The sequence below is a fragment of the Eubalaena glacialis genome, chromosome 2 (assembly GCF_028564815.1).
Source record: "Eubalaena glacialis isolate mEubGla1 chromosome 2, mEubGla1.1.hap2.+ XY, whole genome shotgun sequence".
NCBI lineage: Eukaryota > Metazoa > Chordata > Mammalia > Artiodactyla > Balaenidae > Eubalaena > Eubalaena glacialis.
In genome coordinates this window covers 31,938,089-31,955,241 of record NC_083717.1, presented here as the reverse complement: position 1 = coordinate 31,955,241, position 17,153 = coordinate 31,938,089, and the positions used below count along the sequence as shown (strand labels likewise).

General features: G+C 43.5%; 1 protein-coding gene across 2 annotated transcripts in view; it reads right to left on the bottom strand.

Annotated features, from left to right (window-relative positions):
* ENTREP2 (endosomal transmembrane epsin interactor 2) overlaps window positions 1–17,153 on the bottom strand; it is a 443,690-nt gene that overhangs the window by 30,986 nt on the left and 395,551 nt on the right. For both annotated transcript variants that reach the window (XM_061181694.1, XM_061181695.1), the window contains one exon: window positions 2,557–2,664. In XM_061181694.1, the coding sequence (XP_061037677.1) occupies window positions 2,557–2,664 (108 nt within the window). The remainder of the gene's footprint in view (window positions 1–2,556; window positions 2,665–17,153) is intronic.

The window sequence follows — 17,153 nt, the reverse complement described above, 5'->3', positions numbered from 1 at the left end:
GTGTGATCCCATTTTGGCAAAAAAAGAAGGAATAAATGAAGGAAAAAAGGGAAGGAAGGAGAGAGAGATGGAGAAAAGGAGGGAGGGAGGAAAAAAGGAAGATAGACTATTTTCATATGTTTCTATAAGTCCTAAGAAATCAAGAAACAAAGGGAAGATTCACTGCAAATTGTTCTCAGGAGAATGCAGTGGGGGAGGGGAGATGATAAACTTTTTCTTTATATACTTCTGTATTTTATTTGTTTCAATGATCCTATGTTACTTCTTTAATTAAAGAGTTTAACAATATGAAGTAAGAAAATTAAAGTCAACTATATCTCAATAAAGCTGGGGGAGAAAAAGACTTGTAAAAAAATTAACAAGAGCTTCTGAGGCATCCTCAGGGATAACGTAGCTACCAGCCCCATCCATCAGGGTGTAACCATGACCCCCTTGGGCTGTCCCACTTCTTTAAGGACACAGCACGTGTGGCCAGGCTGGCCCAGCCCCTGACCCACGTGGTAACAGCCAACCTCCATGTGGCCACCATGCTTTTCCAAAGCCCATTGACACGTTATCTAAGTCATCCTCTCAGTGGCCCTATGAGGACAGTAGGATGTAAACAGTCTTACTTAGAGCATAGGAAACTGGGACAAATGGGTGGTGATGTGCCCAAGGTCAGGTGCTGGTCCCACGGACGCCACAGTCATGGGCTCCCCGGTGGCTCTGCAGGTCAGTGGGGTAACCGGCCTTCTGAGGAGAGTAGAGCCTGGTCTGTTCCATAGTCCGTGGTCACAAAAGGAGAAGAACACACCAGCAGCAAACTCATCGATTTCTATTTCCAAGCCAGGGGTCTGAAGCAAATTTACTCACCAAGTATAATACTTAGCCATGAAACAGCCAGGGGTTCTAATGGCAGCTGTTGTAATTGCAACCATACTTTACATCTGGTTGATAAAGTACATCAAGGACCACTGCCTTCACGGTCACAGCTGCGATGACCCGATAACAAACCGGGACGTATTCCCTCCATGTATTTAAGAATCAAAATAGTTCACATTTGAGTTCTCACCAGATATTTAAACAGGGCCCCTCCTGAGTGAGAAAAATGAGGTTCAGGGAGGTTCATAGGTAAAAGCCGTGGGACCCCGACCCAGATGTAGCTGACCTCAGACCCAGGATGCCAGGCCGCTCGCTTTCTACACGGAGGACTGACAATGACCTGCACGTTACGTTTCACCACATACACTATTTTAGCTACGACACACTTTCTTCTTACTTAGTTGGTAATTTCCGTTTTAATTCTGAAAATCTAGGGAATACAAACCTTCAGCATTTCCAGCCCTGTGGTTCTGTTAGTTTGGCCGAATTGGTGTGATATTTCCAGATCAAGAGTAAAATCTGCTGAGGTGACCGCAGCCCCACAGTACTTAACCTTCCATTACACGACATGCTGGAGAGAATCGCCAACATGAGGCCTCGGCGAGCAAGGCCTGAAGTTCATCGCTGCTGAAGAACTGCTTAATTAGGTATCTTTCAGAAAAACGCCGCCTCTCGGAAAGGTCGGCCCGGTTGTGACAGCTGTGTGGATGTACACAGGGAGAAAGAGGCTGCACAAGATTAGAGCCAATGAATTTTTAACGCCTGGGTAATGCTGCTTTCTGGCCCTGCATCTTGATGAACTGATGTACTGCCACGGGGTGGGTGAGAAACAACAAATCAAACAGGCTCCTATAAGAAAAACTTGCCTTTTTTTTCATGAGATGCTGAAAACATTGGGGAGGGGAGGCAGGGCAGGTCTTGGAGGGGCCACGGGGAAGAGGGAGGGCAGGGTTCCTACCCTTAGCATGAACAGCAATGTCTTCCCATCACTCTCCCTTTATTTGCTGACTTTAGTGGTAACGTACTGAGCAGTGGGCCGTGTTCCATTCACACAAATAACGAAGAGCCGTCATTATTTATTGAGCATGTATTAATAAGTGTGTGACCTCTGCTCTTGGCCTCATCACTCCCCTGGGGACCAGCACTTCCTCTTCTCTAAGACCCTAGCCAGAGGTTCCAATGATGGCTGGCCAGTGACCTGTTGCTGGATTTTGAGCTCAGGGTTAATTAGCAAATCTGCAAACCACAGAGGAGCAGTTTTTCAATTTGAGAAGAACTCATCTTCTAAACAATCTTCCTTTATTAAAAGTGAATTCTGAACAGAGCCTTGCTCTGGAGGTGCCGGGCCTAGAGGACATCTCAGGCTACAGGACTGTCGCTAAAATTACTCAGGGGCGCTAACCAGGGGCTATCTAGAGGCACGTGATGGTAGCTGGACGCTGTCAACAAGGAGCTCCAACAACACCTAAAATAAATACATCAGTGGCACCAAATGTGTGAGTTTTGTCTTCCAGAGGGCAGCATGGAGTGACCTCCAAGGATCTCCAAGCCCCACGCACTGTCGGGGCTTATTGCTCTTGGGGCTTCTGGATGGAAGCCAGCAGTGTCCATGATACATTGGTCTCAAACTGGCTGGGGAGGAGGGGCTGGAGCCTGCCATTTTGAGTGTGCTGGGGAGGAAGGGGGACCACTCACCATCTGCAGGACGTCAGCGGAGACCATCTGCATGCAGCACATGGCTGTGGCCAGCGCACACACGATGGTGGACAGGACATTGAGGGCACACACGCTGAAGAGCAGTTCCTGTGGGAAAAGATGCGGGAGGACGTCTACGTCATCTTGGCAACGCAGATGGCAGCCTCCTCGGCATTGCCGTCAAGGTCCAGGATGAGGATGGTCAATTGTGGGTTTCTTTTTTCATCATCAAAACTGGCCTTTTATAGACACATTTGTTTATTCTTGGTTTATACACGGTTGATCAAATTACTCTTAAATACTAAATGATGTATTTTACAATTTTGATAATTATTAGGTAGTCACTGTCTAAGAAAATCTTCAAATTGCCAACATTTGAGTAGGTGGGCAATCTTTGTCAATTATAAAGTGTAACTGAAAATTTTGATAAGAATTCCAAGTTTTTAAAACTTCTTTTCTTGAGATAACTGTAGATTCACTTGCAGTTGTAAGAAATCATAGAGAGATCCTGGATACCCTTCCCTCAGTCTCCCCCATGGTAGCATCTTATAAAACTATAGCGTGAGATCATAACCATGATTGACAATGATACAGTCAAGACAGAGAACATTTCCATCACCACAAGGATCCACCCTCCCCGCCCGTGTTGCCCTTTTATAGACACACTCACCTCTCTCTCCCTGCTCCCCACTCAATCTCCCTTTCCAGACCCCTGTCAACCACTAGTCTGGTCTCCATTTTTATAATTTTGTCATTTCAAGACTGGTATCAACTGGAATCATAAAGCATGTAACTATTCAGAACTGGCTATTTTCACTATTTTCACTCAGCATAATTCCCTCAAGATTCATCCAAGTTGCTGCATGTATCAATAGTTTATCCCTTTTTATTGCTGTTCCATGTTTGTTCATTCTCCAGCTGATAAATAACTGGGTTGTTTTCAGTTTTGGGCTATTACAAATAAAGCTCAGGAGCATTTGTGCACAGGTTTGTGTGTGAACATGAGTTTTTATTTCGCTGGGATAAATGTCCAAAAGTACAATTGCTGGGTCATATGGTAACTGAATGTTTAGTTTCATAAGAAATTTCCTAATTGTTTTCCAGAGTGGCTGAAACATTTTACATTCCTACCAGCAATGTATGAATGATCCAGTTTCCCTGCCTCCGTGCCAGAATTTGATATCACTATTTTATTTTAGCAATTCTGATAGGTGTGTAATGATCTATCATTGTGGTTTTAATTTTCATTTCCCTCACAGTTAATGATCTTTTCAAGTGCTCATGTGCCATCTGTTTATCCTCGTTGGTAAAGTCTCTGCTCATAACTTTTCCCATTTTCTAGCTGGATTGTTTGCCTTTTTTTCTTTTTTAACTGAGTTTTGAGAGTTCCTTTTGCATTCTAGATTCTAGTCCGTTGTCAGATATGTGGTTTGCAAATTTTTTTTCCCAGTCTGCAACTTATCTTGATCTAGTCCTAGATCGTGGTGATTTTCTCTTTTTTTTTCCAAAAGTTTTTATAGTTTTACGTTTTACATTTAAATTTGTGATTCATTTTTGAATAAGGTGTGAGGTTTAGATTAAGGTTTATTTTTATGTTTTTAATTTTGATCTCTACATATTCATTGCTAGAATATAGAAATGTGGTTTGTATCAATATTTGTATTTATCTAGTATCTTGTGACCTTGGGATTTTCTTCTGTGTTTAATTTCTTCCTTCCCAATTTGTATGCCTTTCATTTCCTTTTCTTGCCTATTAGCACTAGCTAGAATTTCAAGTACTATGAATAAGAATAAGATGAATAAGATGCCGAGATGAGATATCTTTGTCTTATGCTCTCAGAGGGTTCACTCATAGAATTTTAACTATACAAATACAATTCATTCTTCTTTAGATAATTTACTCTCAAATCCATGCCAGAAATAGAAAAAAAAAATAACCACGATTCACAAAAATGACCAAAGATTTAGAATAATTATATGTCCTTCAATATACATACTCATACAATACTCATACAATAAATGCAGAAAATACTGTAAATACTCAAAAAATTATTAGGAAAAATGGATCTTTCACCAGAAAGACCATGGTATTAATGAGGTTAGTTTCAATTTTCTAATTAAGGGGTTGACAAATCCTCAAGATGAGGTGGGACATACTCATTGTATTTCCTCGTTAACATGAATTGTACATGCACTGTAAATGTTTCAAATGATGGTCTAGTCTGGGAGCATGCACAGGGCTTGCTCATGGATACTTGAACCCATGTGTTCTAATCAATAGCATCCTTTAAGAAAGTTCCCCAATTTTCTGTAGGCTGCTGTGACTACAGAAGTCTCTGCCCAATCGCCTTCCTCAGAACCTGCTCATTTGTTCTCAAGACTGCCTGTAAAATAGCCAGAAAGGGTGTGATTATGATAATATTACAGAGGACAAAGTTAACATACCATGCAAATGTGAATACAGAGAACGGAGTCATGTTTTGGAGATTTGTTAGGCAGAACCAAAGCAAGTCTCAGCTTAGGGCTAATTATTCTCCACTCCTGAGGTCAGAGTGTTCTGAGAACTCTGAACAAATGTGGGAAGAGTTGCCACTCCCAAATCTGAGTACTGGACACTGTAACCTCTAATCCTTTTCTCAGACTCAAATAGTTTCTTCATGTGCATCGGCTAATCAGCATTCAACTGAATTCTCCAGGGGGACCCTCTGAAGATCCCAGGGTTCTCTCCCCTCCAGTATTCTGTCCCGAGAACTCTCAACCCCAGGCCTCGGTCTCCCTCAGACCCTCAGCTCTGTCTCCCCAACTCAGGGAGTCTGCAGGGATCCCCCTGAGTTCCCCGTCCTGCACTGTCCCCTGGAGAGTCTCCCCTCATTGGTTGACCATATTTCAAGGATCACTGTCCTTCACTGTCTGATGTTCAATGTCTTCATATTTTGTCAGGTTTTTGTTGCTGTTCTTGTTTCAGGTGGGAGTTTAAATCCAGTCCCTGTAACTCTATCTTGACCAGAAGCTCTTGGTGGCTCTTAGGCTCATCTAAGTGTCCTGTGTAACATTCTTAGGGCCACCTCAAGTGTCCTCTCTGAAGTCGCTAAAGACGGAGTAGGATGGGAGCTCACTTGTGGGAAACGGCAGGCACAGATGGGGTTGGGAAGAGGCTACGGTGTTTGGATTTTATTTTGTAGGCAATGGGATACTTCTGAAGATGTTTGATGTTGGGAAAGAGATAACGCAACCTGTTTTCACAAATGATAGAGAGACCTTTTGCAGAACCTGGGACATAGTTGGTGCTGACTGTTGAAGTGAATGCCCTTCTGAAAGTAACATTAATTTTGAATATAGTCTCATTTGCAACCAAGTAAAACTACTCACAAAAAATTAACACAAATCATAACCTTTTGTTTGAATAAGCGTCATGAGGCAAACACTGCTTTATGTCTCATGGAGCATATTCATTGGAATCACACACCAAAAAGACTTCTGTTTTTCTTCTTCTAGCTGTTTAAATGCATGGCTTTTTGCTAGATAACTACACACCTGGAATTGTGTCTATGTGTTTCTTCAGAATTCTCTTTCCGGCTTAAATAATGCCTTTACCTCTGCCCTTTGATGGGCAAGCACTGAAATCCAAGTTCTATAAAATATCTTTACAAGGTCATTCAAAATGGCAAGCATGAGGACAAGGTGGGTCTTGCATGGTGGATCCTGAGTTTTGCTGCTGGCCACTCTGCATACTTCCTCGAATACAATTAAGGAAATCATGTCTATAACGAATCAAGGATAAAACAAAAACAAAAGGAGACACTTAGGGAAACCTACGAATGATAAATTCTTTAAAAATTCTCTCCAAGACGAGTAAATTCTGAATATTAACAACACAACAGAGAAAGGTGACATCCAGGAGAAATTACGCATTAAGAAACATACAAAATTTAGGATTTTGATTCCCCTGTTTGTTGAAAATATTGTTGTCCAGAGGACAAAGGGTCTTATATTCATTACTATTAGCTAATTCACCAGTTTTTTTTTTAAACATGTTTTTGTTTCTTTGAATAAAAGAGATATTCCAGAGGAGACTGTTATCAGGCAAGGTATAATGAAGGAAGATGAGGAAAGGCTCATAGCGTAAAAAATAAGTGATGAAACCCATGGCTAACAATAACTGTACATGTGTTATAATTACAAGGGATGGGGTTGGGCTTTATCAGAATTATCCTCTTGAAGCTTCCCAATTACTTGACACAGTAATCACTATCTTATGGGGTCTTTCATGGCAACAACTGGAGTTCAGTGTGGAAAAACAGGATGTTAGGAAAGGTCAGTGGACGTGGTGGGGAGCCTGACGAAAGAAACCACGCCTGTCATCATCTTCTCTGTCCAAGGTGGGAAAGGCCAAGTCAAGAACTTGGGTATGCCCTGATCACTCTTTACCCAGACCACTTCCCGGGGTTGTTTGCAACAGGCATCCTGGAGGAAGGAGGTAACATGTCCACTGGACAAAGTGGAGGCTCACTACAAAGGCAGCAGATTCTCCAAGCTCAGTGTTCCCCTTCTGTAATGCCTACCACATGTGTGGGCATCCACGAGGGGCCTTTGCATCTTTCCCTGAGACTTGAGGGGCATGAGAAACTGACAGAGACGAGCATGAAGCTCTGGCCACTGCTTTTGCCATGAGTGAGAAAGTCCTTTGTCTCTGAACCGGGAGTCTCATGTCTTCTGCCAGAGAAGTAGCAGCAAATTCTAACAGGCTAGTTTGTTAGCTTGAAAGCAAGTAAAATCTCAGACCCTGCACAATTCCTGACAGCATGTTTACCTCTTCAACAAAAGCAGAGACCAGTCTTTATAGTAGAATATCTCATCAAAATAGGTGTCTGGTAAATATATGTTTGAAAAATGTATGGGATATTTCATTATTCTTTTCTAAATTTTCAGTTTGGACTAGAAGGAAATAACAGGCTTAATTTCCAAATTTCCAACCACACAACAGAAAAATTTACCGTCACCTTGAAATAATGTTTTTTTCAGAGTCTTACATCAAGATTCTGCAAAAACTCTTGGTCATATGATCAGTGTGTGTGTGTGTGTGTGTGTGTCTGGAAAATCTGTGACTTCCATTTTTCATAAAATTTCTCAAGTGATGAGCCCATCCTGGAACAGATCGCATGCCATTTGCCATTTAATTTGTCTCTAGAAAGCAGTTCTTTGTGGGGCTGGCTGGAATACTGATCCTACAAAAGGAGCTAAAATTAGGCTGTCACATGGAGAAGATAAGTGATTCATGGGGGAATCTGTGAAAGCTGTAATTTCAAGACACAAACATTCTACCTGGAATCCCTATAAGTTTAAGAATTTTTAGCCTTGCTCTGGCCTCTCATGTACCATCAACAACACAAATGCTACTACAAGAGGCCAGGTTTGCTCCTCACACAATATGTGCTATTTGTTCAAAGGCACTTTTAACTTTGAGCAAAGATCCATGAGGAAATTTACACACTCTCCACAATGGTGCACACCTTATTTGGGAATTCAAAACCTGTCCTCTGCCCTCTGAAGTAATAGCTTTTAGCCTTTAGCTGAAGAATGTAGATTGCCTAATTATAATATGTATAAATAACTATAACTCATAGACTATTTTCTTACAGTTCTATCAAGTTTGAAGATCAAGGAAACTATTTGCCACTTTTCCAGTATTCAAGGATGAGTATTCAGGCAAAAAATATGTTTCTTTGGTGTGTGTGCAGGGGTGGAGGGGATGTACACACACACATATATTTTAATCGTTTTAAAATTCCCTTTAGATTTATTTTTTGATCCAGTGGTTGTTCAAGAGTATATTATTCAGTTTCCATATATTTGTGAATTTTTCCATTTTTTTGCTGTCATTGATTTCTAGTTTCATTTCATTGTGGTCGGAAAAGACACTTAGTAGATTTCAATCACCTTAAATTTGTTAAGACTTGTTTTGTGACCTAACATGTGATCTATTCTGGAGAATGCTCTGTGTGCACTTGAGAAGAATGTGTATTCTTCTGCTGTTGGGTGAAAAGTTCTGTATGTCTAAGTCTGCTGGGTTCATTTTGTTCTAGTCCACTATTTCTGTATTGATTTTCTGTCTGGATATTCTATCCATTATTGAAAGTGGATTATTGGAGTCTCTTACTATTACTGTATTACTAATTTATCCTTTCAAATCTGTCAATATTTGTTTTATACACTTAGGTGCTCCAATGTTGAGTGCATATATATTTACAATTGCTTTATCTTCCTGTTGAATTGACCATTTTATCATTATGTCATTACCATCTTTGTCTGTAGAAACAGTTTCTGATTTAAAGTCTACTTTGTCTGATATAAATATGGCCACTCCTGCTCTCTTTTGGTTTCCATTTGCATGAAATATCTTTTCCATCCCTTCATTTTCAGCCTATGTGTGTCCTTGAATCTAATATGAGTTTTTTTGTAGACAGTACACAATTGGATCTTGGTTTTTGGGTTTTTACCCATTCAGCCACTCTTGTATCTTTTTATTGAGGATTTTGTCTTTTTACATTTATTATTGATATGGTAGGATTTATTATTGCCATTTTAACTGTTTTCTGTTTGTCTTGTAGTACCGTTTTCTCTCTTTTTATCTCTTGCTGTCTTCCTTTGTGTTTCATCCTTTCTTTTTTCTTGTTTCTGTATTGATAGGTCTTGATTCCTTTCTCTTTTTCTTTTGTTTAATTTTATATGTATTTTCTTTCTGGTTACCACAGGTATTCCATAAAATATAGTTATAACAGTTTTTTATATATATACATATATTAATATACATATTTCCTATAAATTCTAGATTTCTAAAAACTCACTGTGATCCTAATTAGCCTCTAGCTTTAAAATAAGATCAAACAAAGAATTATCCTATATTTATGTGAATTTTAAAAATAAGTTTTGTCAAGAGATTTTTGGAAGAGAAGAAGGGTCCTGCACACATCAAAATGTATTATAAATCTACAATAACAGAATAGTATGACATTGATAAGGAACAGAAGAGAGTGCAGATATAGATCCTTAAAATAATGAAAAAAGTGGCATATTACATAACTTGTGTTGGGATAACTGACTATTTTTAAAAAACAAAAAGACAAATCTATATGTGAACAAAAGGAGAGGAAAATTCTTCCTTGTGAACCTAAATGCAAAAATCCTAAGCAAAATACTGGCAAAGTTAAATCCAATAGCGTATTAAAAACACATTATGACTGAGTTTGGTTTATTCCTGTGTTACAAGAATGTTCTAACATAAAATAATCGAATGGAATTCATCACATTAAATGAGAAAAACCATATGATAATCTATTAAGATTAGATGTCAAAACAGCAGTTGATATGTCAACACTAGTTTAAAAGCTCCTAATAAACTAGAAATAGATGAGAGCTCCCTTAACTTAAAAAAACTCTACAGAAAATACCAGGAAGGAGATGGGGATGGTGGCCATTATCACTTCTATCCAACGCTGTACAGCAGGTCGCGGCCGTTAAACTGAGAAGACATGAAACAGAAGTAAACTGGGGGAGAGATCAAGATGGCAGAACAGAAGGACGTGGTGGGGGTTCCCTGGTGGCGCAGTGGTTGAGAGTCTGCCTGCCAATGCAGGGGACGCAGGTTCGAGCCCTGGTCCGGGAGGATCCCACATGCGCGGAGCAGCTGGGCCCGTGAGCCACAATTACTGAGCCTGCGCGTCTGGAGCCCATGCTCCGCCACAAGAGAGGCCGCGATAGTGAAAGGCCCGCGCACCGCGATGAGGAGTGGCCCCCCCCCTCGCCGCAACTGGAAAAAGCCCTCGCGCAGAAACGAAGACCCAACACAGCCAAAAATAAATAAAATTAAAAAAAAAAGAAGGACGTGGTGCTCATCTCCTCCCACAGATATGTCAAAAGTACATCTACACGTGGAACAATCCTCCCAGAAAACCTACTGAACGCTGGCAGAAGGTCTCACACGTCATTTGTGAATTCCATATTTGCAAATTCACCTACTTGCTAAAGTTTATTTCTAACCCCCCAAATCAAAACCCGTGGCACTTCTGGGGTCATTCGAGGTCATGTGTGGAGCAGCAAAAAATCTGAGTTGCCTGATGGGCATATTCTCAGCTGAAGTTGAACCAGGCAACCTCTGCCTTCTCATTTAACTCATACTATAAACAAGTGTCCTTTTCCAGGTCTATTTACATGTGTCAGATAAGCTTTGCTGAAGCATGAGTTACAGTGCTGTTGGCCTCAAGTTCAATGTTAATGAATCAACAATAAGCACACATAAAGCAAGGTCTGTACTGACTAGCTGATAAAAATGTTGTGACCAGAGGCTTGCAGGGTCCTCACCTTGTACTTCCCCTGGGAGCAATGATCCTGTATTCACTAATCCAGTGTTGCTGTAGCTTCATAGAAATAACTACTTCAAATAAAGAGAATCAAGTGTATTTGTTAAACAAGATATAAAAGGCACAAATCGTAAAGGAAAAGATTGATAAAATCAGCTATATGGAAATGTTAAAACTTCTATATGAAAAAAGACACCATAAAAAAAGAAAAAAGGGTCTACAGACTGAGGAAATATTTGCAATATGCACAGTCAAGAAAGGATTAGTATTTGGAATATATAAGAAATCTCTAAAAATAAAAAATAAAAGATAAGCCAATATGCAAATAGCAAAAGATATGAATAGGTAACCCAAGGATGAAGTAACACGATGGCTCTTAACATGAGACTGTGTTTCTCCTCCCTGTGGTCAGGGGATGTGTGTAACTCACTTAATGAGGTACCATGTTCCTCCCCTCACAATGGGAAAAGGAGAAAGCTTGGTGAGGACGTGGGAAATGCAAATCCTGATGGAGAGCCGGTGGCGTGCACATTAGCACAACCTCTTTGCAGAACAACTTGGCAATTCGCAATAAAGTAGAAGATGCCTAAGGCCTGGGACCCAGCAATTCCACTCCTAGGAATGTCTCCTGGAGAAATGCTCACACAGGTGCCCAGGGAGACATATACAAGGATATGCAAAGCAACGCTGCTGGTGATACCAATGTCTTTGAAGGCATCCAAATCTCCATCCACAGGGGAAAGGGAAAATAAATGCTGGCCCATCCACACAATGGAAGACTGTGTAGCAGGGGAAATAGACCAGAGTCCTGCCACTAAAAGGACGACTGTCACCAAATGCCCCCTGAAAGGCGGGAGTTAAAGGTGAATCTGTACAAAAAGAATAAACACCATCTGCGTGAATCTGAGACCAGGCAAAAACTAACCTCACTGTTTAGAGACACAAATATATGATGAACAGCAAAGGCGCAGGGTACATGAGATGCAGCGGGGGAGGGGGAGGGGAGAGGCGCTTCCACTGAGCTGACGATGCTTTCTTGTCTAACTCACATGATTGACGCGCGGGGGTTCACTGTGTCACTTTTCAGACCATTCTGTGTATCTTAAACACTGCCTGGAAAGAAATGTTCACAATAAGTTCCTACAGTGCATCTGCTGAAAAGAAAGAGCCCCGGGCTTCCCTGGTGGCGCAGTGGTTGAGAATCCGCCTGCCAATGCAGGGGACACGGGTTCGAGCCCTGGTCTGGGAAGATCCCACATGCCGCGGAGCAACTAAGCCCGTGTGCCACAACTACTGAGCCTGCGCGTCTGGAGCTTGTGCTCCGCAACAAGAGAGGCCGCGACAGTGAGAGGCCTGCGCACCGCGATGAAGAGTGGCCCCCGCTCGCCGCAACTAGAGAAAGCCCTCGCACAGAAACGAATACCCAACACAGCCAATAAATAAATAAATAAATAAATAAATAGCGTTCCCTTAAAAAAAAAAAAAAAGAAAGAGCCCCATCTGTACACACATCAACGCACGCACCACCACCTCTATCAGCTGGTCCCCGCAGCACACAGCAGGCACACTCAGTGGCTGAAGAAAAGGTAATGAGTCATCTCTGTGCAGGGAAAAGCAAACCCACAAAGAACACCCCAAACCAGCAGCAGCAGGGAGCGGCTAGCACCTCAGGTACAAAGGAGGGAGCCAGGTTCCTAGGACCCAGCAGAAATAGAGCCCAGAGAGGGGTCCGTCCACCAGAGCAGGTAAAAACTCACAGCCTGCGAGAGGAGGAGGCTGGAAACAGATGGCCTGACCTCTCTTTCCATCCTCCCATCTCCTGCTGGTGCCTCTCACTGGGCAAACCCAACCAGATGCAGAGAGAAGGGAGTCTGGGTGATGCAGAATGCAGAGACCAGCTTGAGGGGCCAAAGCGAGGCCAGACAAAGGAGGACAGGAAAAGGAGGGGGACTGGGGCAAAGAGAAATAACCAATTATCAATACCTAGCATAGCTATCTATCAACTATCTCTATGATTAATTGAAAAAAGCAAATTTGCTCATACAGTATTAATAAAGCTCCTGCTTTAAGGTTAAATTTTTTACATATATAAATGCATTTTTTGTAGAAAAAATTCTAGAAGAGAATGTATTCATTGCAGGATTATCTATCTATATACCTGTCTATCTATGTATCTATCTACTTACCTATGATCCATCAATTATCTATCGATTTAGTTTTTAAAACTTTTGCAATGGTCAGTTATTGCTTTTATAATGGAAAATATTCAGTAAGCTTCTTTTTCAATCAATGGAGTGTTGAGGAAAAGCCCTAAGGTTTACTGTATAAAATGCTCAGAATAACTGTGGGAATTTCAGGATCAGTCTTAATGTTACAAGTTTTCTCAAATAAATGCCAAATAACATAAAAATAGGTGACGGCGGGCGGGGGGGAACCCAGATGACAAAATTTTAAACCAATCTTCCAGGCAAGAGAACTTTTCTCGGCTATGATCAGTTTCGGTTGTTTTATCCACCAATATAGCAACTCTAAAACAAATGCTTTGAAAAAAAATAAAGGGCTTCCTGGTGGCGCAGCGGTTGAGAATCTGCCTGCCAATGCAGGGGACATGGGTTCGAGCCCTGGTCTGGGAAGATCCCACATGCCGCGGAGCAACTAGGCCCGTGCACCACAACTACTGAGCCTGCGCGTCTGGAGCTTGTGCTCCACAACAAGAGAGGCCGCGACAGTGAGAGGCCTGCGCACCGCGATGAAGAGTGGCCCCCGCTCACCGCAACTAAAGAAAGCCCTCGTACAGAAACAAAGACCCAACATAGCCAAAAAAAAAAAAAAGTCAAAAATTAATAAAATAAGTACTCAAAGTAATTTAAAATAAATAAATAAAAAATAAATAAAATGCCAGGGGAGGGATAGATTGGGAGTATGGGACTGACATATACACACTGCTGTATATAAAATAGATAACCAACAAGGACCTGTTGTATAGCACAGGGAGCTCTGCTCAATACTTTGTAATAACCTAAATGGGAAAAGAACTTGAAAAAGAATAGATACGTGTATACGTATAACTGAATCACTTTGCTGTACACCTGAAATTTACACAACATTGTTAATCAACTATACACCAAAATAAAATAAAAATTAAAAAAACAAAAAAACAAAACAAAACAAAAAAACAAAGAAAAACCAGAGACCAGTGGTTTGTTACTGGCTCCTGGAGCTGGTGCTGAAGTTGGGACGAGAAAGCCAAGGCAGCAGGAAGCTGCCAACCGTGGACACGGCCTCAGACGCAGCCAAGGGTTATGAAATGAGCATCTGTCAAATCCACGTGATGGGGGTGGAAGTTTGGCCTGTTCCTGACATCATACCTAGTTCTGAAAAGGTTCCATTGGCAACATCAACATGCTAGGCCAGCGCCCAGGGGCAGGCACATTCCTCCACCCAGGGCAGGGGTGCAGCCCTTGGGGTCAGGAGCTGCCCACTGTGGTGAGTCCTGGGCAGGCCCTGCAGGAAGCGCTGGGCAGGGAGCACCGCCTCCATGTGGTCACACAGGGGACCAGGATGCCCACGAGGGCGGGGCTCAACATCCACATGGTTCCTGGAGAACCCCAGAGTGGGGGCCGTCAGTGAGGGGTGCGGACTGCCGTCAAGATGAGAGGGGCAGGGGGGACCCTCTGAATAAGGGGAAGGACAGGGCGGAGCTGACCCCACAGGAAACCAACCACATGTCTGCATGGAGACCAGCACACCGTCTACACGGAGACCATCGTGGGGCAGACCCATGCCCGACAGAAGAGGCTGCTTCCCTCATCCCTTCACCTGCCAATGCCCAGAGGGACAGAACCCGAGAGGGGCAGGATGGACATGTCTTAGACCTCGGCCCACAGGTGCTGGGGCAGAAGAGGAAAAAGGGACCAGGTCCCCCCTCATAGGAATGGGGCATCCAAACTGCATGTGGAGGGAAGCTCTGAATGAGACCAAATTCCATGTCCGGACCTGGACGTGACCAGAAAGTCAGAGGGGCAGCCCAAGCTGCAAAATTTAAGGAAGGAGATTCTGCCGGCACCTTGGAGGCAGTGATGCCTAAGGACTCAGTCACCCGAAGGAGCTCTGCGAGGCAGGGGACCCAACACCCCCGGGGGCAGAGCGGGTGATCAGGTACTGCTAAAGTGACTTAAGCGCTCCTACTTCAAATAACAATGCTCCAAGAGGTGTTCTGTTTCCATGTGGAATGATTTAGAACCTACTGCAGAGCACAGGCAACTCTACTCACTACTCTATAATGACCTACATGGGAGAAGAATCTAAAAAAAAAAGTGGATACATGTATATGTACAACTGAATCACTTTGCTGTACAGCAGAAACTAACACAACACTGTAAATCAACTATATTCCAATAAAAATTAATTTAAAAAAAATTTTAAAACACCAACAACTTTGCAACTTTCGACACTATGTTGTATGCTTATTGGAAAGCCATTTAGAATCTTTTTTTGTGTTAAAACACTCCTGTCATCTATAAGCCTGAATGCTAAGGTCTAGAAACCAGTACTGACCACGGTGGACAAGGTCCTCGAGGGTGGCTGTGGGGCACATTTCCGTGAACCTCAGTTGACTTCAATTACTGGGCTTCATGTCCTACTGCAAAATAACTTCCCCAGGACATAAAGAGCAGAAGCAACCCCTAATGTACCTCTTTTGCCTAGGAATTGAGGGCCAATTAGATTTGAGCCTGCTTAAAAGAAAATCTCAGCCTTGAAGGAATCAATTAGTTGACAGTATAAATCCACACAGTCACAAGGCTATCGATTTAGCTTTGATTATGCAAGACGGTCACTGTTAGAATCCTCTGTCTGGGTGAGCGCCGCATTAATCCAGCATCCACTTGGCACCACTGTCCTTTAACGCCAGGAAGGACAGCTACACGGTCATCTGGGCATCTGGAGGCGGTGCATCTGAACAGAGGGAGGTCAGCCAGCAAGGATGCTGTGGGAAAGGAGGACCCAGACCGCAGTAACTGTCCAAGGGTCCAGACCCCCTGAGGAGGGGCACTGGGGTCTCACCTGGCACAGGCCAGCAGGGATGGATGCAGAGATACATCTGTCTCTGGAGTAGGATCCCCATTCCCGAGGCTTGGCGAGCAGAGCCTGGGTCGACGGGAGGATGGGGCGGGGAGGGCGGGGGAGGACCAGAGAGGATCACAGGAACACAGACTCCTATTCTTGTTCCACGGCGATGCCATCCATGCCGTTGGTGAAGCCAAAATCCTAGCGTCACCCTTGGTTCCACACGTTCTGCAAACCCCACGTACAAGATCTCCGTGGTGTCTGTCAGTGCAGCTGCCAAGCTCACCCGGAATCTATCCTCTGCCCCGGCCGCACCTGTCTGCCCTGGACTGGGCGGTGGCCTCCCCAGTCCCCAGTGGTCACTCCTGCCCATTGGCAGTGCACGCTCCAAGAGCTGCAGGGTCCCTTCTTCCTCCCAGCTTATAGGGATGTCCACGCAGCTGACCAGATCTCCGCTCCCTCCTGCCCCCTTCCTGCCTCGCCACCAGGGCAGCGCTCTCCCGTTCTCTCTAAGCACCAGCTCCAGGTCCACCTCGTCCAGCTCTGGCCCTGGGGACACTGGCCTGCCTCTCTACTTTCCAGCTCCCAGGCTTGGGCAAGTGGCCGGGAAGGTGGCGGAGCAGGAGGGTCCAGGAGAATGCTGGACGCCAGGACTGCTGTAGACCAACTGAGCTCGTCCCCAGGCGCCAACCCTGTTCAGTCCCTTAGCCTCTACATGACCATGATAGGAGATAGCACTGAAGCCCCCTGCCCCCAAATCTCCCTGATCTTCTTTCCATCACCTCCTGTTCACACCACACAGAAGATCCATAGACTGGAAGCCTCCAGCCCCGCTCTCTTCCTGCTGGGTGTGTGGCTTTGAGAGTCTTCTCATTGCTCTGTGGCCTGACTGTCTCATCTGTGAGGTGTGGACTGGCCCAGATTTGAAACTGAAGTAGGTCAACTCCTAGGGGTTGGCAAAGGGAACCCCCCTGGGAGAGCTTCTGCCAGGTGTGTGCAAAGCTGAATGTAAAGTCCAATTAGCTCACTATGGGGGGTTCTGGAATGCAGAGGAGGAAGTCACCAGCCTCAGAGAAGGTTGGGTACTATTCATTTTGCTGTCTTCTGTGACTGGTTATCACGTTTGCCTTTATTTCAGTCAATTCAGAAATGCACCCATAATGTTCATCTCTG